Genomic DNA, 27723 nt, shown 5'->3' with positions numbered 1-27723 from the left:
TAAGGCCGCTGCAACCAAACCAAATCCGATTGTACAAAGTCAGGCTTTCAACATACCTTTAGTTGCTCTGTAAAGTCCATGCACGCCTTGCAATTGTTGACGATCGCCACCTGTCAAGAAGAAGGAAACGCTAGCGTTAAATTGGCTTTGATTAAAATAAGCTTCATTTCACAGGCGTTAAAATTCACAATGTTACATTGATTAATTTTACTCGTTTGACTGGTCAGGGGGAAAGCGTATTTTTATGAAATATATACAAGTTCCCCTATCCCCCCCCCCCCCTTTCACTTTTGAGCCCTTTTATAAAGCAACAGACAAGCTAAGAGACACGAATAAAGCTACAAGAGGAAGAAAGTATTTTCTTTTTTAACTTACTGGAACGTTTGTGCCGAACTGGTATCGCGTGGTGCTTTTCGTATCACCAAGCCTATTTACGAGTTCTAAACATAACGCAATACATCGCAATCTTTAGAAAGTTGTTTTCTTTCGATTTTTGACCCACTCGCAAACATTTTTGTTAATGATAATGATAATGATAATGCATTTATATAGCACATTTTTCATATGTATATTCAAAGCGCTTTACATCTGTTAGATACAATTGTATGGCCAGCAACCCGGGAGCTTTGTGCCCTCCTCGTTGTGTGGTTCTCGCCCGTTAGAAGACTGAAGATACAGGAGACGGGACCTCGGTTACCGTCCTTTTCCGGAAGACTAGAATGTCTAACCATTTGCAGATGTAAACAAAGGCAGCACTTCTCCTCAGTTATAAGACCCTGAGTGTTGGTCCGGTCTGGGCTCGAGCCGAGACCTCCCGCACACAGTCCGGCCTCTACCAACTGAGCTAACCAGGCGGAGAGAAGGAAGGTAAACCCGCACAGACCCAAAACTCCACAGCAGCAAAAACAATATATAAACAAACTGGAACTGCATGCCAGCAAAAATTAGTGTACTAGTTTACGGAAAATTGCGAGAGAGGGTAATGACAAACAGAACCTACCATGTATTCCACAAATCTGAACGGTTGCATTCTGTCTTCAAAGTGTTTGCTTTTGTAGCCTCTGATTGCACCTAAACAACAATTACAAGGATAACTTTGTAACTAACTTGTCCAACAATGGTCAACTAACAAAGTTAACGGCACATGTTCACTTCTTGTTACTGTTAAATAAACTTACTTCTGTACTCTCTTTGAAAACCTTGCATCGACTCAAGACAAATATCCAGAATCTGTTTCGTTAAGAAAAACGAAGAGTGAGATTATTGAAGGCAAGGGAAAAGAAAAAACGTCAATATGGGCATTATGTAAGCGGTAACAAGGGTCGTTACTTTAGGAACTAAAAGATTGGTAAAAGCAGCACTAAGACTTAAGTGCCACAATGACTGCAATGAACAATACCACAGAAATTTCCGGATGGCATTTACAGTTTAGTTAGGTTAGTTATGTGAGCTTCAAGCTAACCTGTAGTTTGATCTCCTCTCCTGCCTTGGCAGCAACTTGTAGCTGAGAAATATGAAAGATTAAACTTGTCTGACATCAGTAAAACCAACTGAAATGTTTACGATTTACTAGAATCAGAAGTCGGGTCATCAATCTTAGTTTTGATCAAGGGAATCAAAATTTAGTTCGAGTTAGCGGGGAATTCGAGTTATCTGAGTTCAAATTAACTGAGTAAAAATGACTGAAAAGTGGGGTCAAATCCAAGGGAAATGGGACTCAGTTTGAGTTAGCGGGGAAGTTCGGGGAAGTTATTTGCCTCGAGTTTTGAATGGTTCACTGGATTAGGTGTGTCTTTTGTGATTGGCTAGAGTGGTTTTAATTTTTAAGACACTCAATTAAAAATCACTCTGAACTAGGGTTGGCAAGTTAGCTTACATTTCAAGAGTAGGACTACGGTTAAGATGCTAAATGCAGTGCTATTATGCTCAAAGGCATCAGTTCATAACATTACACAGTCAGGTAGAATTAAGGTACAAATAAAGCTACTGGGTGGTTTTGAAAATAGCAAAGAAATCTCTTACGTTCTGATCAGTCATTTTAAAGAGGAAAACAGGAAGTGAGGTATTGTAGAAGCCTTCCATGTCTGTTTCTGGTGGAGCTTCACTGTTCCAGTCCTGAGGAAAATAACACAAGAATGAGGTGTCAAAGGGTTAATTTAGGTAAAGTCTGTGACCAAGCCAAGTGGCCCATAGAGACGGAGCTTACCCCGGTCTCTGCAGCATTTAGCGACTAGGAGAATTGCTACTCCCCCCCCCCCCTGGATGGGATGCTAGTCTATCGCAGGGTTACCCTGCAGCAGTAAATTCACTGGTACTAATTTATACACCTGGGTGGAGAGAGGCACTTTGAGAGTAAAGTGTCTTGCCCAACAACACAATGCAGCTTTCCAGCCAGGGCTCAAACCCAGGCCGTTCCACTTGGAGTGGAGCGTGCTAACCATTAGGCCACCACGCCTCCCACCAAAGGGTAAGAAAAGCAAACTATGGTCGGTGGTAAACTTGTTAGAAGCACACTTTCATAGTCGGCATTGGGGTCGGGTAGCAACTCTCACAAGGTCTTGCATGAATGGCTCATTATCCTCAAGGGAACAATAGAACAAACAACAGTACAATGCCCCTAGCCCTAATAACAATTATTATTATTTACAACTGCTACACTAGAAGACCAGTAGAATTACAAGCTTGGCAGAGCTGCTACACTACTGCAGCACTGAATGATGTGAGTAGTGAAACGAATGATGAGCACTATTAGATTATGTATAAGGAATTTGATTGTGCAGCTCTGCTAGCTATGTTTTATAAAAAAGGCAGCTTAAAACTGCAAGTTATCTTGTTCACCTTCAGATCTGTTTCTGCTAGCTTGCTCATCCATTCCATCATGTTGTTCTTAGTGGTTGTTAGGTATCTGTCAACAGGACAAAACGAGTGGATTATGAAGGTTGTACATGTATATTACAGGCAAAAGAACCAAAAACGTAGTAAACATCACTTTAAACAGATTTTCACCAATTAATCTTGAAATCAATCAATCAATCAAACTTAATACTTGAATGAAGTGTTGAAAATCTTTTACACAAAGTTCACCATTCTTCGTTCTCAATTCAGGGTGTACATGTACATGTATTTATTGGTCAATTTTCTTTCAACTGGCCCAGTTCGAATAGGCACATTGTACTATATATATCGTAATCCGGCTGGACTCAAATACTTTGGCCAACTGCTTTGCAGACTGGTGGCATACCAGCTAAGCTTAAACCAGATATTTAGTCAAACAAGCAATTGTATTAAAAGTTATAATTACGTGTCTAGTAACTCCTGTTCAACTTTAGGCGTCAACAGAGCGCCCAGGAATCCCACATCAATCTGAAGGTCAGGGTGCATCATAAGATCTGTACCCCTGATTAAAAAAAAAAAACAAAACAAAAAAAAACAGGCAACAGTCAAATGTGGCTGCAACTAATGTTAGCAATGTCTGATGCTGTTGAACTGCCATAAATACATGTAACTGTAGTCACAAATGTTCTACCTTGACCACCAACCATAACATTATAGATCGCTGTTTTCAGTAGAACCAGGCTACTGACAGAAATGAATTGTTCTCCAATAATACAATAATTATGTCTAAGTTTTAAAGTTTAGTTATCATATTATTTACAGTCGTACAAAACAAGGGTACTGGCACAATGATATATGGTGCCTCTTTCCATTAATATAAGCTAAGTAATACAATATCTTTTCTTCTGTTTAACTGAAAGGGTAAAACCAGCAATCTTTGTATGACGATAAAAAGTTGTTTTCCGGATGTTCGCTTTTTAAGGATCAAAACAAGCTTTGCACATTTTCCTGCTACAAATTTCGCTAATATGGAGAGAGCTTTGTTTAACTGACCAATCCGAATGCCAGAAAGCAAGTGATGCCATAAAAGAGAATGACTACTTGAAATCCGCATGCTTTGCTATGTGCACTTAATAAGCCAACCAAAACCTGTGTCTTTCCTTCGAGCTCATTTGCTAATCCAATCATATTGTTTGTAAACTTCTAGTTTGTTTGTTACAAGTTTGTGTTCACATGTGATTATTTCAAGGTCATTTGAAAATTGCTTTATCAGCAAAGCAAAGTTGCGACTAACCTAGCTTACAATTGCACCTAACATCTCTACAACCAGGTTTACTGTTACTCACTTGTATTCCCTGATCCAGGTTAACAGACTGATGCACTCATTGGAATCAAGTCTTTCCTCGAGAACAAACTTCTCCAGCTACAAATTATACAAAACAGTAACCTTAGGATTAAGTCCAAGGGCTGGTCTTGGTAGCATGGATGAAGGTATTGGACCTACAGTATGTCGCCCTAAATCCGGACAGCCCTTGGTCCGGACACTTTCGGTTCATCATGTATTTTTCCGATGGGAAACAAAGTTTGAATAAAACCGATCCTTTCCAAAGATTTCTTGATCTGTTTGCTGTCTTAACCTCGCTCGAACGCTTTCCTGCTGGCGGTGAAGTCGAGAATTTCAAGTCGACATGAAGGTAGGTGAAGTTTGTTTTCGCGATGCTTATTTGTTCATGGCGCCTCAGATTAACTGGTGTTCTTTGCATTCCTGTATATCCGAAATAAGCACGCTAAAAGAGGTAACTTTTGGTAGAATTGATGTATAGGAAATATTCTTTTGACTAGTGCAAAAAATTTGATTGACCGCTTGAGTTTCCGTCCAAAGTAACGAATTAAAATTTCTAAGCAATTTTCATGACTAGGTCCTAGGTCCGGACACTGACGGCAACCAAATATAACTTCAAACTTCTGAAGGTGGCAAGCTAAATAATACTGAACGAAAAAGAGTCTAACAAAATTTACACCTTTCGTTGAGTTCTAAGGCAAAATAAACTTCATTTTACAACAGTAAAACTAAAACGAGAAGTTTTATATCAAACTTTGCAAAACACGATTATCAGTGTGATAAGCGCTATTGTTTATATTCACTGTACTTCTTGATGAGATGAAAATATTAATAAAGCTCCCCTTCCTAAAATTTTTATTTGATTTATCTGAATTTCACTAAAACATATTAAAAGTGTGCAAGAAACTTCTTTAGATTAGATTTTGAACAATTGTTGCGTAAATATTCCGTGCTGTCCGGACCAAGGGCCGTCAAATCAAACCACCGTTTTTGATATTACAGAGTAATCGAGTAAGCACAGAAGCTGTTGTTTTTTCACATGTTAGCTGGATGGCATGGTAACTTACAGGACAAATCTCAGCTCACTGCTCTATTTCTAAGCTGAGAAATACACGTTCACGTCTTTTTCGTCCCCCCGGACCAAGGGCCACATACTGTACCTGCTGTTTAAAAAGTGTGACAACAAACAAAATGTGGTCCTCACCATAGCAGATAAAGCCTTGTGGTACATTTTAATGTAGCGATCAAATATGTTGTAAGTTGAAGGAAAACACGCCTGGCACAGGTTCTACAATGGCAAGAGAAAAAAAATGCAGATAATGTATAAAATATTTTGAAACCTTCATATCCCAAAGCTTTCCATCAGCTGTTTCCATTTACACAAATATTCTCACTAGACAATGTACCGTGAAAGTGAAAGTGTCCCATCTCATCTAAGTTTCCCTCTCAAAAAGAACACTGGAAGTTTTTAATAAGCTCCCCCTTAATCCTTCTAGAGATAGCAGATCATGATGTCCAACAAGAGCAACATTGCGGCTTGAAGGGAAATAAACTCATTTTTGTATAGTTGGAATTTTTTCCATAAAAGCATGTGCTTGCATATTGGCTACCTCAAGGTCACGTGACGTCTAACAACAAAACTGTTTCCCACCAAAAGTCTCTAAGGGGGCAACATTGAAAAATCTATGACATCTCAACCCTCCAAGTTTATTTTTTTCCTTAGTGGCCATTTGGCACCTGACGGCTCAAGTTTAGTCGCTAAATTAGGCTCATGCTTTCAATCCTTCTTCTCAATTTTAGTCGTGGAGCTGGTGACTTCAGTTCCAATAAAGTCACCAGCTCCAAAATTTAAGTTGCCATGGCGACTTAAATGGTCTTATTTTGGAGGGTTGCATCAGAGAGTAACAGTATGGAGGCACATCATGTGATGCATTCACATCTTTTAATTATAAGTTGAAATAAGAACCACTCCCCCTTCAAATAGGCACCACTTTTTATTGACCACCCTCCCCTCTATTTTAGTTGTCAGGGGGGGATAACTACCGGTAGAGCTTTTAAATAAAAGTTGTTATGAAACAAACCTTGACGACAATCAAGTCATCCAGTACCAGCAGTCTTGTGCGTTCAAGATGTTTCACCAGCCACATTTTGTCGTCAAGTCTGTTCTGAAGTTCCATATCAAGACTCTCAAACCTGAGATTCACAAACCAATGCATACACATGTACAGTGTACCGTAATGATTCGATTTAGCGCCCTCCTTCCAATAAGCGCCCCCTTCCGAATAAGCGCCCCCCTTCGAATGTGTTTTTGTAAATAAGCGCCCATATTCCAATAAGCGCCCCCATTCTTATTAGCGCCCCCCTTCATATAAGCACCCCTATTCTAATGAGTGCCCCTATTGTGGATAACTGCCCCTACTGAAGTCACTGACGTCAACTAGATAAACTTCTGACCTTTCACCGTACAGTTTATGTATATATTTACTGTTAAAATGAACAATTATTTTAAAAGTAACTGAACTTTTAACCATTTCTAACTGTTACAGTTCCTGTTATTGTTATAGATACATTTGGTTGTTTCTCAAAAAATTAAATAAGCGCCCTGTCCCGAATAAGCGCCCTGTCTCGAATAAGCGCCCTCCCTTGCGGTGCAAAAACTAAATAAGCGCCCCGGGCGCTAAATCGAATCATTACGGTACCTTGCATCTTATTGAAATCCTTCCTAATAATATAAATTATGCTTAACTACATGTATATACACTGAATTTAATGTTCAGACATTAAAATGGATAAATCTTAGTGTCCAAAAATTCAAATATCCAAATAAATTAATACCGGTAATCTGGATATTACTGACAATGTCCGAGAAACATTTATAACAGAAGCTTTTTCAAATAACAATGAATCATTTTATTTAACATTAGTAGCATTGATTGGCAGTCAATAATGGTAACACAAAATTGATGTTCACTTGTTTATTTGTTTAAAAAATGATAATTAATAATAATATTACATTATAAGACTCACTAATTAACTTTTAATTATAAATTATTATTTACTCTCATAGTTTTATAATACATTAAACTATTCACCTATTACTGACTGATTCCTCTAGAACTTTAAATGCCTTCTCTCTCCACTTCTTGGGCCGCCCTGGAACAGAAAACCCCATGCTGTCTTCTTTTTCCTGTGCCCTCTTATCAGCTCTGTAACAGGAAATCATGTGAGACAGTTTAAAATGGACATAAATAGAGGATATTACATGGTTGCGCGAAGATATGAAATTTATCTTCGAGTGTTCAAATCGATATCTCACGAGTGAGCGCAGCGAACGAGTGGGATATCGATTTGAACACGAGAAGATAAATTTCATATCTCGACTCAAGCAACCATGTAATATTCTGTTTATTATATAAACCTACTTATTACGATGTTTTTGACGATTTTCCGAAGATTGCCGACCATTTTCCGAAGATTTCCGAAGATTTGCAAAATGTTGTCGTAAGGTCGAACGAATGTTTCCGAACATTTTCCGAAGATTTCCGAAGATTGCCGAGGAAGATCCGAAGATGTTTCGACCTAATATCGATTTACTTTGGCTCATTCAACATTGAAACAGGGCAAACTTGTCAGAAAATGTTTCGAAATCGATATTTTCACGTGTAAAGATATGATTTTTTTGTGCGAAAGATTTCCTGGTATTTCACTGATGTTTATATAATAAAAATGAATTAAATAATTCAGTGGGCCAATCAAATCTTGAAGCAAATAGTGTACATTTACATGTACATGTAGCCAGTGTGAACAGTGGGAAAACATGTGTGAGCAAGGTTTTGGTTTTAATATTTTTTTATTGGTTGCATGAGACTTGGCACTAAGTGTAGCTGTAGTTAATGCAAAACCAAACATTATTAGCAAATGTGGAAAACTTTCAACACTCAAGTGAAAACTGTTCTATTGCGATTTTTTAATCTCAGTGTGATGGCACAAGGTAAAAACAACTAACTCACCTGGTCTCCCTTTCAACTATTCTAAGAGCTGTCACCAGTTGGGCGGGGTCACTGCGTACTGTACTAAGCACTCGCCCTAAAACAACCCAGCACTGTTTTCCAAGGGAGTCCTGTAAAAGAAACAATTATAGAAAGCTTAAAAAACTCATTAATAATTCATAAAGAAAATACAAAAGAAATTATGTTTAATGAGTGTCTTTATATCTCATAAAGACACGGCTAAACTTTACGTCAAATTTTCTAGGCCAAAATAACCCCAAATCTAAATATTAGTGCAAGAATGAGTTGATCTACATCAGAAGATTTTTAAGCCGTTCAATAAATTCGCAGTTCATGTTTTATCAAGTCTAAAACACTCAGCTGTGCCTCGTGTTTTAAACTTGATAAAACACTGCTGCTCATTTATTTAACATTAGAGCCCGAACATACTGTATGAATACAAACGTAAATTGTTGTTACCATTAAACAGTAGCAGCTTTATTAATAAAAAATATATTAAACTTACATGAAATACATGTAGATTATGATCCCAAGATTTCTATGAGGTGATATTTTATGAAGCCAAAAGCAGAATCAACTATCACCTCATGAGAAATCAAGAGTGAACAATCTTACTAAATTTCCAACAAATAATAAGAAATTCCAATTATTTCTCCACATTATAAACTACTATTACAAAACTTCATGCTTTGAACTAAGTCGCAAGTAAATCAAATAATCATTTGAAACTCTAGCAGCTGTGTACGTACGTGCACTCATCAGTTCATTTAACAAATCTGAGTTCTTTAAGTCACACAACAGTTACTGCCCTTATTTTAGTCTTCTCAGCCTGGACTTAATTATCAAAAGCTATTTCTAAATCTGAAAAGATAAAAAAAATATATAATTCCTTGCTACATGTATATTAAGTTAATTAAAAATTATTTTTAACTATTATTAATAGTTAATTAGGATGGCACTCACAGATAATTTCTTTACTGCATCAAAGTATTGGTACAAGGGCTGGCAAGCAATAAAACAGAAATCAAAAATTAGCAAATGTTTACCAAGCTGTGTAAATTAATGAGTTTGGTAATAAACTCACTGTTTTGTCTGGTTTGGGACCTTCCTCTTCCTGTGCCATCTTGTGGACTTCAAACAGTAGTTCATCTCTTGTAGCCTCTAAGTCTGATAAACTGCATTTTCACAAAAGTCAAGATCAAAATTTCACAGGTAATTATAATGTAATCAACCAGACAGCAAAAAATGGCACTTACACTTTAGATGACTAGAGAAAACAGCCATTAACCCCTTCTCTCTTGAATTTATGGTGCTATGATCCTGAATTTTTCCTAAACTTTCATTTTTTTTTTTGAAACATGCCCATGCAAATGTTAGCCAAAATTTGGACCTTTTTGCGCAACCATTGAGATTTTTTTCTTGCTCATTTTCCTTCTGTTTTTCTTGGCTTTCTTATTCTCCTTCCTTTCTACTCTTCACATCCGTTTTCCCTGGTTGAAAAAGTTTTGACGTAAACACTGGAAAACCCTGAAAAGGGGACCAGTTGTATTGACCTATCAATTAATTATAAAAAGAGATTTTAAGGCTTAACAATGTACAGTGTAGTTACCATTTGTGAGCAAGGAGAAGTTTTCCTTCATTGATCAAAGCTTCTGTTTTCTTCACACTTTCAGGAACGGTGAAGATGAGGTTAAGATGTTCAAATGCTTTTGACAACTAAAACAAACATTGAACGTACATACAAAACCAACAATGAGATTTTTATTGCAGAGTTCACTGTGCCAATGACTTATAAAAGAATTTATTAGTAATCCTAGATGTTTGTCATTTACTCAAACCATTTTATGCAGTGCGGCACTGTTTATGCCACAGACTCGGCACTGTTTATGCCACAGACTCGGCACTGTTTATGCCACAGACTTTAATATCTATAATTTGCAGCTTTTCCTTTAGACAAGTGGCTCCGAATTTGCTTGCCCTGGGCAGTTGCATGTCTGTCTTAAGCTTTCTTCTTTTAGATTTAGTTGGTAGAGATATTGACTGGGCCCTTGCCCATCAGGCAAATGAGAATGAAAAGTTACTCTCCAAGTAGGAAAATCTACATGTTTTGTCCCAGACTTGTAACCTTAGCCAGGTAGCACTTTTTTAGCCCTGTAATAAAGTGTATGATACATGTGATGATAAAGAAAGGCTCTATAAGCAGTGTTTCAGTGAAGTTTAAAGTTCTTGGTGATTCAGTGAGCACTATCTATAGACTGAATGAGATATCATGCAGGAATCCTCATAAAATTCAGTGCTTATTCATGATTATTTCTCCTTCCATGCAGACTGAAACACAACTAAAATTACTTAAAATTATGATCTTCAGGTCATTTCCCTTGTAGGTCTAATCCTTTAGTTGGCATACCTGGCTCTGGTACCCTTGGCAAGCTCTCACAGCTTGTAACTTGTCTGCCAAATGTTCAACATTCTTGCACATTTCATCAACCTCATTCATGCTGAAAACAATGCAGTATACAATCATGATGGTCAATTTCAACAAAAAGACTGGTCAGGCAGTAAAGCTGGTAACAGAACCAAAAACAACAACTTTCCTAGGACCTTGCCCATTTGTCCTGGAATACCAGACAGTACTTTTTTAAGGCCTGCTATTGTGAGAATCTAAACTGTTATTATTTATATTAGTGACTGATCATTATTAAGAGGTAAGAGGGCTGGTGAAAATGGAGGGAGGCCAACATCAAATTCTCCTGACCCTCCCCTTTGTGAAGCACATTTTGCTGACCCCCCCCCCCTTTACCTACTTGTATACACCTTAATACACATCCTTAATACATATACACCTATATACATGTAATCGTGCATTACATGTATATAGGTGTGATTCCCCCACTTTTCCCTGACTAAAAATTATTGTCCCTCCCTCCATTTGCACACCTCTTCCCCTCCCCCCCCTTAATTATGCCGCTAATTGATAACCAGTATGCCACTGCATTTACCTTTGCTTAATCTCTTTGATTTCATGAAGGCCACTAAGAGAAAAGAAATTGAAAATTAATGTTAAATAAATTTTAATGATGTAACCTAATATGTAAATAACAATAATTTATACAGTATGAACAACATCTCACAATATGAGATCAAGTTCCATCTCTGGAGAGAAACATGTACATGTAGATCCCAATTTACATAATTACATTTATTTTAACAACTAATTTCTAATTAGATAAGGTAAGGTAAAGCCTGCTGACAAGCTTAGTGGCCCATCAGGTTTCTGTAGCATGAAGCAGCTAGGAGTATTTCTACTCCCCCTGGATGGAATTCAAGTCCATCACAGGGCTACCCCCAGCAGGAAATTCACTGGTACCCATTTATACATCTGGGTGGAGAGAGGCACTATGGGAGTAAAGTGTCTTGCCAAAGAACATGGCGCACTGTGCCTGGATTGGGCTCAAACCTAGACCGCTTAAACAGGAGTCAGGCGGGCTAACCATTGGGACACTGCACCTCCCAAATAGTAGTTGTTGTTTTTTTTTGTTACAATAATTAAGGCATTTCTAACCTGTGGAGCTGATGAAGTCCTGTCCTAACACCATCCAGCTGGGACTGAACAGCAGTCTTTAGTCTGGCTTCAGCTGATGCCTGTGAAAATATTAACAAAGTTCATTATTTTTATCTTTTAATACATGCACTGTGTGGATTTACTTCTCTACTCCCAAGTGTGAAATAAAATTTATTTTGCAATTCAAATTTCTAAGCAGAAAGCAGAAAACAACCAGACATACATTTATATTAAAATAATGCATCCAAAATCGTCAAATACTCTTGAAAACCTTTATTAAGAAGACTTTGCTTTTTACTGAGAGTTTCTTAATCCTTGACCATTAGATCAGTAAAAAAAATCTGAAAGTACACTTCACATGTTCATTTATAAAATGCTACATATACAGTACAGTCGAACCTCGATTATCCGGACTCGTTGGGACTAGGCTAAATAGTCCGGATAATCGAGAGTCCGGATAATTAAAGGTATGAATATTAATGAGCCAAAAAACACCCAGGGCATCTGACAGGATGCGGTGGTGCGGATCCGCATAGTTCGCTAACTAACGCATCCTGTGCATCTTTGGTGCATTTTTCCACATTAAACAGAAAAAAAATAAAACTTGCTTCATAATAGCGATAAATCAGCTGTTAACCATCCTCACAGACAAAAATTCCGAAGACACTGATCATTTTGAGGCAGTTTTTCTCCGAATAAGGCGACAAAAACACGCCGATTCGTTCGCAAACAATTTTGAACCTCCAGGCGTTCCATGCGTCTTTTCGTGATGGGCCTGGTGACTAGACGTGGTGCTTACGTTCGGTGTTGACCGATTGAACTTTCTACGATGTTTTTCACTTCATTGAAGGATTTAAACATTCTGAATTTTGCCATTTTGCCTTGTAAACTTCAGTATATACAAGTAAGCAAAGACAGAAAGCAAATTTATTTGTGTGAATGTTTTTATGGCTAGTGGAAACTGAATAAGGAAGTTGCCTGCCGAAGTATTATATGTTGTTCGATTGGAAACTACACATCAGAGATTTTCCAATGTTTTTTGACAGGTAGACCACCTTGAAATAACGTTTAAATCGTCGTAGAACTTAGTTATATCCTGCAGTTATTTCAACTGTATGTCATCTAAATTATAAGCCAACACTCCAAAGGAGGGGGGAGTTGGGATTTTCGGTTTTGGCCATCGAAATTTACTGCGGTTTTGTGGTTTTGGATGATTTTTTGTTCTGTTTTGCGGTTTCTTATAGGGTCCAATGCCCCCTCCTAAAGTCAAAACTGAACAACGAATTGTTAGTATGTATAAGTTCAGCATGTATTTGAAAGCAGTATTTCAACTGGGCATCACCCAAACTAACTTTATTCCTCATGTATCTTCTTCTCCACTGTTCCACTTTGTCCAGACTGTCAGGATGCTGAAAGAGTTGAAAAATCAGCCATCATAATTTTATCATAGTTCCAGTATTGATGTTGTTATTGTTGTTGATGACAACACTCTTTTCCAACCCTCCTCATTTAAATTAATACAAGCACCTTTCCTCAATGGCCAGTTAATTTTGGCCATCGTGGCTGTTTGAGAGAGGTGCAACAGTGTTAAAACCAGAAAATGTTCAAACCCCCTTCTGGTTCTATTACGTCAATACAGTGCAGTGGCTTTCAGATGTATTAATTTCCTAGCTTCCAAATGAAGATTCCTTATACGTAATGCACCTATCAATGGTTTGCCCTAGGATGGAGGGCGGAAGGTAACCCACAGGAATTAGGGTAGCTCTACCTGGATAGAGACTTTGACATCCACAACAGTCCCCTTGTTGAAAATTTGTATTCAGTTCCCATCTTGGAAAGAGGAGAAGGCCTGGCCAAGGGTGGGAATTTGACTCTCAATGGAGACCCAAGGGTGGGGAAATTGACATTTGAAAACCTGAAAATGTCAAATTCCCCTGGGGTTACCCGCACAACCCTCCTGGGGCAAACCATTGATAGGTGCAAAATCTCCTCTTAGAAAGGTGAATTATCTTATATTTTACGAAGAGGGAAATAATTTTCTTTACTAGATTGCTTTGCTTCTTGAAGACGACTTAAAAATTTGCAGTTTAGTTGGAAGACAGCTGCAGAAGATCGAATACACTGCAAATCTATAAAACCTAATTTTACTCACCTGAAGCATATTTGCAACGGTTTTTGCAGCATTTTCATGAGCCTCTGCTTTCCACTTCTGAATATCAATAGACATATCTGGCTATGCGAACCCTAGTTCGTCTTAAACTAAGCAAGCTAACATCTCAAATGCACAGAGGCGGAAACTAGACGGCCGCCATGTTTTATTTTGGTTTGCGACATGAAGCTCGCAATGCATCATTTTAAAAACAGACTTAGTACCCAGTCTCCGACCTCGGAATTCCAAGATGGCGGACAAATGTGCGCTTCGACTTCAAAAGCTAATTTTCCGACTTATGTAAGGTATTTCAAGTCCAGTTGAACTATTCTATCTATGGGAAGGAACGGTAGAACAGGGAGAAGACGTGAACGTAACAGGAACGGCAACTATCGAAGGGAATATGGCCAAACGGTCCATGAACCTGAGTACATAGTGCTGCTTAAATGGGCCAAAAGAAACGGAATTTCTTTTGGTAAGCTAAGACCAGCGTATTTTCCAGGAACTGGACGAGGCTTGATGACTTGTAAAAAGCTTAATAGTGGCGATTTAGTGATCTGTGTACCAGAAGAAATGTTGATTACCACAAAAACAGTAGAACACAGTGAAATTGGAAAGCAGTTGATGAAACTACATGGGCAACTAAAACCTTTGCTGAAGTTATGTGTGTTTATTTTGTATGAAAAGTACCGAGGGAAAAGTTCATTCTGGTATCCTTATATCAGTACATTGCCCAGGTCTTTTAACACCCCTGCTTACTTCAGTGAAAAAGAGCTTAATGCTCTGCCTTCAAGTCTACATGAACAATGTGAAATTCAAGTCAAAACTGTGATGGAATCTTATGAAGAGCTTAAAGGATTGCTTAAAGGCTGTACCAGTATAGTGGATAAAAAGTTTCTAGACTCACTGGCATTTGACGAGTTCAGATGGGCTTGGTTTGTTGTGAATACAAGGTCTGTTTATAAAGCGGACAAGGTGGTTACATCACCGGCTGGTAAAGTGACTTCAATGACACACATGGAGAATGCCTATGCACTTGCCCCAGTTCTTGATCTGCTGAATCATACTGACACAGCAGAGGTATGTAAGCAATCAACATGGTGTTGTTTCAGAAAATATCAATACCCATCCCATTATAGGTTTTGGTTTGACCTCCCCCCACCTCCGATCCCTCCTCCACTATCACCTCCAGAAACAACAACAACCCCTCTGGAATTTCTAGTTTACACTGTAGCTTTATACTTTCCTTTAAAAATTTGGCTTTGTAAAATCCTCATTCCTCAGAATTAAAGTATTTGAAAGGTCTTATCAAGACATCTTAAACAGCCAGCCCCCCACCCCCACCCCCTCGGAACCATCGATTTATTTTTAGAAGTATATTAACTGGTTTTTCCAATGACAAGCTTCGAAAAATTAATGGATGTAGCATCCCCCCAGGTTCTCTAAACACTAGTTTTCTTTTACAAATACAGGTAGGATCAGGCTTTTAGCAAGGATCTAAAAAATGGGAGTCCAAAATTCTTATAAGGCCTCACTTTGTCCCCATAGGAGGGCCTGAGGAGCATAAAAGGTGTTTTTCTGCAGTTATGAGTGCATAGAAGATACCCAAATTTACCAAAAATCCCTCTGTATACAGTTATTCCTATTAGTTTTCTCTGAAAAGTGGCCGTCCATAGGACGCCTGGACTCCCACCTGGCTAAAAGCCTGGGTAGGATGATTAACTACAAGTAATTCAATAATGTTGTTCTGGTGAAAAACTTGTTAAGACGGATTCCGCTGAAAGTTCGAGCAATGAGTGCGAAAATTAAGTACCAAAAATCTACTCATTGCACGGCAACATTTTGTATACTATTTAAAAGATCTCATCGAAATTCATTTGTCTTAGTGACCCCGCAATTAAATTCTAAAGCATTCTCGAGAAAATTAAAGTCAAACCTCGAAAAAATGTATTAAACGCGCGCCATTTTGTTTTGAACTGGCGCAAGACGTCCGTTTTAACTGAAAAAAAGACAACTTCAAATCCATTTTTCTCTCGCGGGGTCAGCTTGAGTGCAAAATTTTTTGCAGGTTTTTGTTAGCTGTACTAAAACTGTTGCCATGCTAAGAGGTCTTTTTGGTAACTTTATATTTGCCTGTATTGCTCGAAAATTGTGCAGAAACCATCTTAATAATTAGGAGCACAATGACTATGTATTATTGTCATTGTATGAGACCTTCCTCTTTGAATATTGAAGATTTATTTTTGATTTCTCGTTGAACTGTATTATGAAAATATGAGTCACAAATTTCAAAATGATTTCTAGGTCAAAGCTGGATTCAACCAAGGAAGCAACAGTTATGAAATTCACACTTTGACAGCATACGAGAAGAGCACACAAGTGTTCATCAATTATGGCCCTCATGATAACAGAAAGCTTCTTATGGAGTATGGCTTCATTTTACCAAAGAACATGCACAATACAGTTAATTTCACTCAGGACTTAGTTTATGCAATTGTCATGCCAGAAATATGTGGTATATCAAGAAAGAAGAAGGAAATAATTGCCGCTAATCAACTTGAAAATGACCTGTGTTGCTCTGAAGGGAATGGCCTTTCATGGAGTGTACTTGTCTTGCTGAGAATACTAGCAATGGATGAAGAAGAATTTCGGAGACACTGGCAAAGAATACTGACTGGAAATCACCTTGATAAAGAAAATGAGTTGAAGGTTTTACGATGGAGACAGTGCTTGATTCAGAGAGTTTTAGAATCGTATGAGGCGACTAATAAGTTTGGTGATATAAACGACAGGACATCAGATTGTGAACTGACAGAAAATATGGAGTTAGCGTTACAGATAAGAATCCAAGAAAAACAGATTCTGAAAGATGCATTGAAGCTGTTAAATAGTTGTTCTTGATACCGTAATTTCTCGATTAAACGCCCCCGGCATTTATTTGATTCCAGGAGTTTTTTCAAGCCCTATGTTTCTAAGAAATGATTTTTATTCATTATTTTTGATTCAGCAATATAATTAGACATTATTTTTAAAGCATATTAAACCTTTAATAATTGTTTAAGGGGTTTATTTTCAAATACAGCTTGAAGACCCGGCGTTTATTCGGGGCCCAGCGTTTAATCGAGAAAATACGGTACTTAGAACATACAAATCTCTGGACACAATCGATTCAGAGATGGCTTTATTGGGTTAGCTCTTTCTTTCCACCCTGTGGCAGGTTGCCCCCCCCCCGGGGGGGGGGGGCACTCAAAAAAGTTTTATACGGGGAGGCTCCGCCCCAAGCTCTTATCCCTTACCCTTTTATATACCATTTTCACAGAAATTGTACCCCTTTCGTATACCTTTTACTCAAAAAAGGTACCCCTTTCATATACCTAAAAGACATGGCATAGACTTAGAACAGGACGTTTTCTTGTCATTTTCATGTTGCGCTTTATAAATTAAAATAATACAGCCATAAAGTGCGTCTGTTCGAAATATTTTAATTCAAGGCCCTTTTAAAAACCTAAATGACGGATTTTCATACCCTTTCATATACCTAAACTTGTGAAATCCCTACCCTTTTATATACCTGAAGCCTGAAAAAGGTACCCCTTTCGGGCGGAGCCTCCCCATATAGGCCATTATATGGAGTACCCCCCCCCCCCCCCCGGGCAGGTTGCCCACTACCACTACTTCTCGGGACAAGACATGTCATAAAAGGAGCTTTGTCACGGGAATTGAAATCACAGATTTTTGGTCTAAACTGTTCTGAAATTAGTGGTAGACAACTAAACCCAGCTAACAGCTAAAGGAAGATTTGACCTTAATTTGCAGATAGAAATCAAGCTTCGGCTTGGAAATAATATCGATTTTTTGAAGAAACAACTTGAAAAGTTTAGCCGCAATTTTTCAAGTTCCCATCCATTTCCATCCTAGCGATCCACAGCCAAAGACGCTTGTTAACAGTTTCAGTGCTAGGTTAATACAGCAGTTTTTAATAAAAATGGACAATTTGTTTTTAGGTTTCCTATGGCACAAATATAAATTTTAACTGTTTAAAAATCTGTTAAAATCGGTCACAAAGCCCCTTTAATCATAAACTTAAGGTCACAACACTGACCCTAACCCTAGAAAACAATACTGCGATCAGTCTCTCCTTTTCTCCACTAAAGTCCGTGCGGACGAACGAGAAATAACGAGCGAGCGCAAGCAGTGCACTGTATAAACGAGCGACGAAAGAGTGAGCTGCGAGTAGTGAAGGCGCTGGAAAAAGTAAATCGTACTTGCTCGCTCTTTTCCTGTTCATCCCTACGGACTTTTGAGCAAAAGAGAGACTACTCGCGGTCTACAGTGCACGTATAATAATTGTAGTCGTAACTTTTCTGTACAGTACAAAAGTTGAATCGTTTCCAAGAGTAAACGATGAACCTAGATAAATAAATTTTGAAAAAGATGTTCCTTAATGTGAATCTCTTCGCTATTATTCTTTTTTCTTCTGTAGAAAATTAAAATGTAACAAAGAAATTAACAAAAAAAGCAAAAGTGATGAAGACAAGGGCCAGGCAGTTTTCGTTTCCATTTATTTAAAAGTGTCAGTAGTCACGCCCTTTCGTCTCTGACACTCTCATTTTGCTCGCCATCACACTGAATATTTGTTAACATATTGCCACTGCGAAAAATTGATTCAAATAAAATATATACAAAGGTTTTCTATAACAATAACAGTGCCCAATATAGGGAAATTTAATTTTGCATGGATAGTACTATCCACGAATTTTGCGTTGCCCTGAAAAATAAATTTTTCGACATTTCGCTTGGTTGTAGTGCCAGTTAAAGTAGTTTTAATTAGTTAATCGCCAGAGCAACGGCAGCGACGTTTTAGTTTTTCTTGTGCTTCCAAAAAGAGCGAAAAGCAAATGTCAGTAAATAACAAGCTTGAGGAATTCCAGCATTAATACTTCAATACAAGAACCTCACCGACTGATCCAGGCTTGCTTATAACATGGGGCCCGGATTAGAAAGTACTGGACTGCCAATTTGTTTGGCCCTTCAAGACTCATTTTGTCTTCTTTGAAAGCGGGGGATCCGCTTTTTCGTCCTTTTGTGTGTTAAATCAAATAGCACTGTCGGGAATTCAAACTATTTTAAACTATAATGAGAACGACTGAGTATTCACTAAAGAGCCAATTTGTTTTTTAGTATCCCTGAATGAAATCTCACGTCACTGAACGCGAAGGAAAAAACTCGAAATTAAAAATGTTCATTGAAAAACGTTTACGTTGGTGCGCGATGACGGTGGCTCCTCGAGTTCATAGAAGCTCACAGAGTCTTTCCTCCCTTTCCTTTCTCAGTGGCGTTCTCTGTTGAAAAATGAAGAAGTTTCGGATCAATTATTTCACTGCTCCCCCCCTCCCCAAACCTAACATTAACCCTTACTTATCGCTTTGGGCAAATGTTAGGTTTGGGGAGGGGTAGGTGAGCGTTTCCCAGAAACCTAAATTGATCCGAAGTTTCCAAGTTATTTCATGTTGAATTGGATTCACCTTATTGAAAAGACAAACAGTATAACCTTTTTATCAGGAGCTTTCCCACCATCTCATCGACCAATTCTTTTTTTCTTAATTAGCCTTTCCAGCATTCTCGGCTTCTCGACTCCTCGCTTACTCAGAATATATTTTTCGTTTTCCTTGAGAGTTCTGATTGCGGTTCAATTCTTGCGGCGTTGATTCACGGCATGAAGCAAGACACACGATCCTTGCCGTGGATGAGCCCATCAATTCTTCAACGGGTTTCAAACCCTTAACCTCGGCGATACCGGTGGGATGCTCTACTAACACCTTAGCTATGAAGCCACACATTGGGAGCCAGGTCATTTTTGTGGGTACTATCTTTCCTTTGAAGGAATTAGATGTCGATAGATGACAGGATGGATGAAATTATTTTTCACGCTTCTTTTTCCCGATTGCTATGATTGGTAGGCTGACGGTGAGGTGCATACCATTTCAAAATAGTATCACTGATTCTGGCGCGAAAAATTAAAATAGACTTTCAGGATGAATTTGAACTTGAATGTGAAATTCAGAGAGGAAATTGAGACAAAAAAATAATGGTTTGATAAGTAGAGGAACGCAATAAGGACACGAGGATGTGTAAGTTTGGATTTGCTAGTTTGTAACTTTAGAGCAAGTTGAATTTCCGAGACTTGTTTCTTGGACTTTACCTCGGATTTGTTCCTAGTTTGTCTTGTCACTTCCTATTCTTTTATTTCCCCTTATTAATTTCGCATGGCTTAATTTCGACGCCTGATTACAAGTACCGTTTGCAGTTATTCTTTGTTAAAGCACTCGTACAATTTCAGATTTTTATCATCCAATCAGAGAGTAGCACGAACACGCGAGTGTACTCCGAAAGCGCGTCTGGTTGCTTAGCGACTTCGAGACTTAATCTATGGGCTGGGACGAAAGGCAAGATCGGAAAACTTATTACAAATTAATTTATTTATTACCTTATCACCTCTGGTATAATTAGCGTCTTGTTACAACACCGATCCAGGAAGTGCGAAAGGTGAAGTGGTTTTGAAGTCGTTCTCGATGCTGGCAATCAATTGTTTTTCGTCATCATCGTAGAATTCGTTGTAGTTTGACGGACTTGCTACGAACTCGGCTTCTGTATGGCTGTGTTCAAGGTTAAAAACAAGTAAAAATAGAGTTGGCATAACTCAGTTCATGAAAAGTTTATGTACTGCAACGTTGGGTAATGTTTTTTTTTAATGCATATTATTCCCGGGGGGACTCCTATATAAAGGAAGCAGGGATGCTCGTCGTGGGTGACTTCATTTAGATAGGTGATTTTTTTGGGTATTAAAAAAGAACTAAAGTGCCTTGGCACGGCCTTGGCGTATTAATGGTATCATGAATAAACAAAACGAGCGTTCTTTGTGTTATGTTAGCCCCTCCTGGCAATTTAGGGGTAATTTGAGAAGGGATTTTTTGGGGGGTTATTTTTGGTCCAGGGATTTTTTTGGGTAATATCGGAAGACTTAGGGATTTTTTTGGGTCCTGAGTTTTGCCTCCATTCGATCTCCCCGTCATTTACAAGCCGGAGTACCCCCTCTGGGGTCTCGCTTAAGGTGTTCTGACCAAAATCGCAATATTTTTAACCGCCAGGGTCTCGTTTAGGGTTGCACAAGAAGAAATATAAATTCTATATTCAGAATTTTTGGTATCTTTTAGGGTCTAAAAAAAGTTTGGGCGACACCCAGATTGGTCTCTTTTAGGGGGTTCTTTTTAAAATTTCTGACGAACATACCCGCCCCTTTTACATTGGGGGAAGTAGAAATATTCCTAGCCGCTTAATGTTACAGAAACCGGGATAAGAGGTGCTGCAATGTCAACCCAGGGTATGGTTTTCGAGCCATTTTGTTCTGAAATGGGGTACAGATTTTGACAATTTTGGTCCGAAATAGTGGTTAGAGCACTCAGGTCGGCAATTGGGTATAATTCTTAGAAAAAAACTTTCTTATGTCTTGTTATTATCAATCTCTTTATGATTAATTAACGTCAGGAATTAAAGCCTTTCTATCTCTTCTATTCTCAGAAACGTTCCTGGACAGGGTCTAGTCCGAAACAGGGTATAGGGTTTAGAGCGCACAGGAAAAAAAAATTTTGCATGCATTATAAACTTGAAAATTATTGAATGTTACAAGATCGATTTTGCAAGATTATAAGTCTTATAATATAAGCACTTGGGCAAACTGTCTAAAGCGTTTTTTAATTTGCATGCATGGGGCGGCTGTGATTTTTTGTTCAATCATTCCAATCCAACTTTATTAGCTTTCTTACTTGGTTGTGTTCGTTGTGATGTCATACTCATTGCGGTTTTCGTCCGTTCCGACTTTTGCTGTTTCTGAAATAAAAATTCGTCTGGTTTTAGCATTCCCCGAACTGGAAACATCATTAATTTGGTGAAAACAAAAATTACAAACTCGTCATAACTAGTATGTTGGAGGCGCAGTGACCTTATGCATGGTTAGTGCGCTGGACTCGAGCTACGGATCGAGCGGTCCGAGTTCGAGACCTGGCCGGGGTCACTGTGTTGACTGTGTTGTGTTCTTGGGCAAGACACTTTACTCTCATAGTGCCTCTCACCACCGGCCCGAGGGGTATAAATGGGTACCGGCGAATTTAGTGCTCTGGGGTAACCCTGCGATGGACTAGCATCCCATCGGTGGGGATGTACTGGTGGGCCACTAGGCTCAGATTTACCATCATTATATATATGATCAGTTGTCTCATAAACAACTCAGAAATTAACTCGTAATCATATACTCCCATCCTACATCTCACTGCTTGGCAAAGCGATTACCTTTATTCATTGCTCAAAATTTTCGTGACACATATTTTTGCGAGTTTGGATGGACAACTTTTTTAACCTTTTCCCATATTGAATAAACCACATTTGTTTTAAGCAACATCGAAGTTTCGCGATTTTTTTATTAACGCGAAAATGTTGTGTGATAAAGTAATCGCCTTGCAACAATGTTTGAACTAAAGATTTTACATTTGTTTTCGCTGCTATTTTTTAACGAGCGACTCAGAGAAAGGGGTTTTTTCCACGAGGTGATTTCTCAGGAAGATTTATATTTGTATGGAATGAAGAACTCCGTCAATTAATTCAGTACAAAACTGACAGTTCAATTAAAATTAATATCCATCGCTTACCAAAATGATTGGCTATTACTGGCACGCAATTTTATCTGAAAATATTTTGGCCTGCTAGGAAAAACTTTATACTATCAATAAAACTAATTATTTAAGCATAAAAATATGGCTTTCATTATGACTTTTTTGTGGCATACAACAGCGGACGAAAGAGAAGCCTGCATTCACAGCCTAAACAGGCCGAATTTCTACTAGATCCTAATAATATTGAATTTTAAGAATGGCATAAAACCGTAAAGTTACCGAAAGACTTAGGTGAGCTCTCCTCGATTTGTGCTCATGCAAATTTTTAATCACATCATTTGAATCACAATCAATAAAATATTCATTTGCACAACATACTACTTATAACATGAGTCATGAAACTCGAATGCACCACGGCAAATTCCGAAATAATGTTAAACAAGGTCCCACGCGCAAATATTTACACAAAAATTTCCGCCATTGAATGTGACGAAACCAAATTCTCTGGTCAAACGTCTAGATGAAATAGCCAATTCTCCTGTGACTTTAAAGTTTGCTGTCCATATCATGTCCTACACCTGCTCTTAAAATAAGTACTTTAGAATAAAAAATGAATGGTAGGTTAGTTAAAGGCGAGGAAGATATCATTTGAATTTTTAGTTGTGAATTTGCTTATCTCACGTAAGCCAAACTGATTTGGTAGTGAACTATTACAGTGGAACCTCGATTTAACGAACCTCTATATAGCGAAGTCCTCGATATAACGAACGATATTCTTCGCCCCAGTAATAGTAAAATATATGGAAAGAACTCGATATAACGAAACCTCGTTATAGCGAACATATTTTGCCAGTCCCTTGGCCCTTCGTTATATCGAGGTTCCGCTGTAATCGGATAATTTATAAATCGCTTCTTTTAGTAATACCTTCAGGGTTTTAGAATTAAAAGTCCTATGTGTGAACGTAAGCTAGTAAAGATGGCGTTTTGACACCAACAAATTTCAGTCCCGAAAGGGAGCTGGACGTCTCCTTTACTGAGCTAATTTTTCCAACTAAAACTTTCTCTTGGTAGCGCTGAATGTTTTATCTATATATCAGTAAGCATTTTTTAACAAATTTCGATAAGACTCCTTGTGGCTAACTGTAATTAGGCTTTTATAGATTGTGCTAGCATAATTTTTGGCATAATTGGAGCTAAAAAGCATAATTTGTGAAACGAGCACTGCCACGGCATAATTAGCAATTTTTAGCACTTTTTGGAGCATAAATTCATAAAATGTAGTAAATATGGTGTACTTTCTACAGAAATAAATGAAATTTAGGTAGTTTGTTCTTGCAATGCGCGTTTTAGCTATACAATTGTGATTGTTAAGTCGTTGGAGGCATTTTACAAACGGTTTAGAGATGCGAGCAGCTAATTTGGACAGCTGACGGCCGTGATAAACTGCCATAAACACAAATTAATTTACAACAACAGTTTATTTAAAAAACATCATAATTTGGTGTCGTTATTGCGCACCTCTATGTATAGAATCTACGTCATTTTGTGAGCATAATTTCGGAAATCAGAAGCATAATTTGGGAATTCTGGCATAATTTTTGCATAATTTGGCAAAATTTTGAGCACTGCTAGTAGCATAATATGCCACTTTTAGGAGCACAATCTGTAAAAGCCTAACTGTAATATATCAGGCGGCATTTGTTGGCCGAACACAGCGCACGACTAAATGAAAAGTGCCTTACCTGATTCCTTGTTTGATGATGGCATCTAAAAGAAAAAGTAATAATTAAAATTTCTGAGGCAAATCTTATTTTTAAGCGAATTAAGGCAATCGGACATATCGGCTATGCACAGTCTGTACAGCCAAACAGCATATAATACTAACCACTCAGCTGTGCGAACTAATAACAAAAACATATTATATATAAAAGCGTCACAGTTGCGCTAACAAATTTATGTCGTTGTTATTATTAGCGGTTTATGGCTCCGAAAATTTCGTTCGAGAAAAATATCATGCAAAAATGCAGTGAAATGTCGTGACATACATTTTTTTTCTATAAGAATTTATTTTATATTAAAGATATGGAGGCTGAAATTTGCCAACTTTTTTGAATATTTTAAGAGTAAACCCGAGGCTGAGATTTTGAAATTAAAAGGATAAAATTTTGTGCGATGAAAATTCGATTTACGATGAAAATTTAATCTTTACTTAATCGTATAAAATTCGTCCTTTTTTCTAAACGGCAAAACTAGCCAATAAAAAGATAAAATCCTGCAATAGCCAAATGTTCGATGCTAATGACAGTTAAATGAATGGTACATGTAATACATATGTAGGTTGAACAGCACAAACGGAAATGTCATACGCTATAATCTAAGAGAATATTTTCAATAAACATCGGCAGAAAAATAAGAATATTCAGCCTGGGTCGGAAAAACAATATTCTTATAGAAAACAAATTGTGTAACGCTTTCGCGACGCAAGATTGAATTTCAAAACGTTGTTTCTAGCTCGTGTTCAGTGAGAAAAAAACAAACGGAAATTAATTACTAAAATAACCCACCTGCTTCGTTGGAGCATTCGCCGCTTTAAATTTTTCAATATCTATTAACGTAGAAGGGTCAAATGCTTCCTCCGAATCTTCCTACGAAAAAATAGAAACAAAAATTAAAAACAGAGAGATCTAATTTGTAATTAAAGCTATCTCGTTAGTAATTTGTAAATATAATTTAATTTATATTGCCTATGCTCCCAGGGGTATCATTTAGATTGTAATGACCGGGGGCAAAACAAACCGTACTTTCTGGAAAAGCATATCTAGACATGTACAGTTCATGTCGAAGATAATTAAAGGTTAAGCTAGGTTACAAACAAATGAATGCGAGCTATATTAGCGCTACGCAAATGATTTTAAGAGCTAATAAGCAGTTATTTACTTACTGACCGTGTTATAAGAAGCGCTGTTAGTTCATTAGCACCATATTTACCTTGTGTATAGCCCGTTGCTTGTCCATTCGCTCAATGTAATCAGCACCATACGTTCCATCAGGCGATATTCTGGTACCCAGTTTGGCGCTGATCAATCTCTCCTTATCTTGGTCGCCTTCGACTTGACTTGAAGTTAAATCAACGCCGTCCCGTCCATACTCGCTCTCGAAATCAACTAGCACTGCTTGCCCTGGCTTTGAGACAACGTTTTCTATATTTTTCTTCACTTTCGAGACACCCCAGGCATTTTCGATTTCTTTGCCGTCCCGTTTCGCAATAGTTCGTTTAAGGTTGTCCGCCTCCTGGCCAGTTCTGTTAACAGATCTATTAGTTAAATTTAATTGATTTCCTTCAGCTGCCTTGGCGTCTTGCAGTAAATTCTCCGTCGTTTCGATCCCATCGATTTTTGCCGATCCAAGTTGATCTGCGTTTCCATTCGCGCTGTTTTCTTTGGAAACGATAATTGCTTCGCTATCGTTAGCGCTGACACTTTGAGCGGGCTGGGACCCGCTACAACCCATCCCAAATTGCGCCAACCTACATTTTTGACGATTTTACCTTCGCAGCAATGTAGTTTACATCTGGTAGCCAAGTGAACAGTTTGTCGAAAACCTTGTCAAAAAACCGGCAAGTTTTCGTTGTGATGCAAATTGAGTTTACTTAAGAGATTTTACGTCACTAAAGCTGTAATTAGCACAACGTCAACGGTGTTATAATTGCGTTAGAGTTAATTATACATTCCAAATAGGTGACGGTACAATTGTACTTTTTTGTTAATCGCGTATAGAGCTAGTCAAATTAAATTCATTTTCATATACACGCTCGTATGATATGTTTCTTCCCCAGCCGTTATATAGAGCTTTCTTTCGCTTTTTTTTTCTTCTAGGTCGAATAGACCAGACGATTAATAAATTTAACATGAGACAACAGCAGTTAATGCGCATTTAATAATAACATTCAAAAAGTTCTATTGTTTGAATCTTGAATTGTTGCTTGCATTTATTGTACAGCGATGAATATTAATTTGTTGGTGCACAACACACACAACTTTTGACAGCTGCAATTGAATCGAAAATGAAGCTCCTTGCGCATGGCTAACGTAGATCTACACGCGATAGCCACGCGCGCGCGGCAAAAAAAAAAAGACCACGTGTGCGGGCCTGCGCGAGGCGGGTTAGAACTCACTCTACGGCCACTCTACATCACAGCTTTATTTAGAAAGAACGGCGAACATGACGGGTAATAAAACATCTATAAGGGAATTCTGGCAGCCGGCCGGGTTGTGTAAAGCCTGGCCAAACGGCCCAGCAAGTAGTCACAAGTTCATCTTGCCTACAGACTTGTGTAGCGTGACCAATCGAACTTGTAAGTTTTTATCGAAAATTGTCAAAAACGCCATTTTAATGCTATCGTGGGCTGTATCGTGCGCACTACGATTAGGTATTTGAAATCAACAAATAATACGGTGAAAAACTTGACCGACTTGTGTTCATATTTGATTTGGGGGCAAATTTACTGGAAGCGCGTGGTACGGTAGCCTCCTACGCAGTCGTTTTTAGGGGCGATCGTGGGTCAGGGGTTATCCTGGGGCGCGATCCATTGGACCAAATTTTTCGGAAATTCCGGTACAAAATCAAATGGAACAGAAAGTTTCCGGAAACTCGTTTCGAAAATTTTGGTCAACTTCTGGAGGTTGTCCTCAAATTCCGGAAAATCGGAATATTCGGAAAATCCTGTTCCATTCGCCAATTTATGCTCGGGCCCAGTTTTTCCCAACCCGAAAATCGACAAAATTCGACATGGCGGTCATTCCAGCTGCTCGACACTGATCAGTGTTCGTCTTGTCTTCTTGCGGCAGACAGCTTATAAACTGCGTTATTGGAACACGTGTGCTTAGCAAGCTTTGGTAAGCAGTTCGAAAATACGTGCACACCACGTATAATTGTCTTAAACGAATGCGATAAGAGCACATCTTGTGCATCCAAATGTTTCCGTAGATGTCATAAAAGCAGACGTATGTGTTTCCAGTGTAAACTTTTCGCATTCTTTACGTTTAAAAAAGCGTGGAGCTACGTTTTTGAGCTAAGTGAAAGGATAGATGGCTTCAGAATTTATCAAGAGGGAGTAATATCTTCAGTTTTCTTTACTGTTTGCGGGAATGGAACTAGCC

General features: G+C 38.2%; 3 protein-coding genes across 5 annotated transcripts in view; 1 reads left to right on the top strand and 2 right to left on the bottom strand.

The window, feature by feature from the left end:
* Window positions 1-14094, bottom strand: part of LOC144666328 (exocyst complex component 3-like) — a 51962-nt gene extending 37868 nt beyond the window's left edge. The window contains exons 1-20 of one of the 3 annotated variants that reach the window (XM_078527727.1): window positions 13902-14094; window positions 13102-13158; window positions 11750-11829; window positions 11187-11219; window positions 10595-10685; window positions 9797-9903; window positions 9272-9362; window positions 9151-9189; window positions 8188-8297; window positions 7270-7383; window positions 6259-6370; window positions 5382-5465; window positions 4182-4258; window positions 3302-3397; window positions 2839-2905; window positions 2023-2115; window positions 1463-1504; window positions 1179-1230; window positions 1001-1071; window positions 57-110 (exon numbers count right to left, since the gene is read on the bottom strand). In XM_078527727.1, the coding sequence (XP_078383853.1) occupies window positions 57-110; window positions 1001-1071; window positions 1179-1230; window positions 1463-1504; window positions 2023-2115; window positions 2839-2905; window positions 3302-3397; window positions 4182-4258; window positions 5382-5465; window positions 6259-6370; window positions 7270-7383; window positions 8188-8297; window positions 9151-9189; window positions 9272-9362; window positions 9797-9903; window positions 10595-10685; window positions 11187-11219; window positions 11750-11829; window positions 13102-13158; window positions 13902-13976 (1545 nt within the window). In that variant the 5' untranslated portion in view covers window positions 13977-14094. The remainder of the gene's footprint in view (window positions 1-56; window positions 111-1000; window positions 1072-1178; window positions 1231-1462; window positions 1505-2022; window positions 2116-2838; window positions 2906-3301; window positions 3398-4181; window positions 4259-5381; window positions 5466-6258; window positions 6371-7269; window positions 7384-8187; window positions 8298-9150; window positions 9190-9271; window positions 9363-9796; window positions 9904-10594; window positions 10686-11186; window positions 11220-11749; window positions 11830-13101; window positions 13159-13901) is intronic. The other 2 variants (XM_078527726.1, XM_078527728.1) reach the window with 2 other exon arrangements.
* Window positions 14095-14132: 38 nt separating this feature from the next.
* Window positions 14133-16814, top strand: LOC144666365 (SET domain-containing protein 4-like). Its single transcript, XM_078527787.1, has 2 exons — window positions 14133-14978; window positions 16203-16814. The coding sequence occupies exons 1-2, from the start codon at window positions 14235-14237 to the stop codon at window positions 16797-16799; spliced, it is 1341 nt and encodes a 446-aa protein (XP_078383913.1). The 5' UTR covers window positions 14133-14234; the 3' UTR covers window positions 16800-16814.
* Window positions 16815-18441: 1627 nt separating this feature from the next.
* Window positions 18442-26225, bottom strand: LOC144666409 (uncharacterized). Its single transcript, XM_078527840.1, has 6 exons — window positions 25553-26225; window positions 25129-25209; window positions 24307-24331; window positions 21722-21785; window positions 20386-20554; window positions 18442-19240 (listed from the first exon to the last, which is right to left on the bottom strand). Exons 1-5 carry the CDS (start codon window positions 26072-26074, stop codon window positions 20416-20418), a joined length of 831 nt encoding a protein of 276 aa, XP_078383966.1. The 5' UTR covers window positions 26075-26225; the 3' UTR covers window positions 18442-19240; window positions 20386-20415.
* Window positions 26226-27723: the final 1498 nt, after the last annotated feature.

Source organism: Oculina patagonica, chromosome 9 (genome assembly GCF_052425735.1).
Source record: "Oculina patagonica isolate OP01 chromosome 9, crgOcupat, whole genome shotgun sequence".
Taxonomy (NCBI): Eukaryota; Metazoa; Cnidaria; class Anthozoa; order Scleractinia; family Oculinidae; genus Oculina; species Oculina patagonica.
Note: the sequence above shows the minus strand (reverse complement) of the source record. Positions and strands in the feature narration are given on the sequence as shown.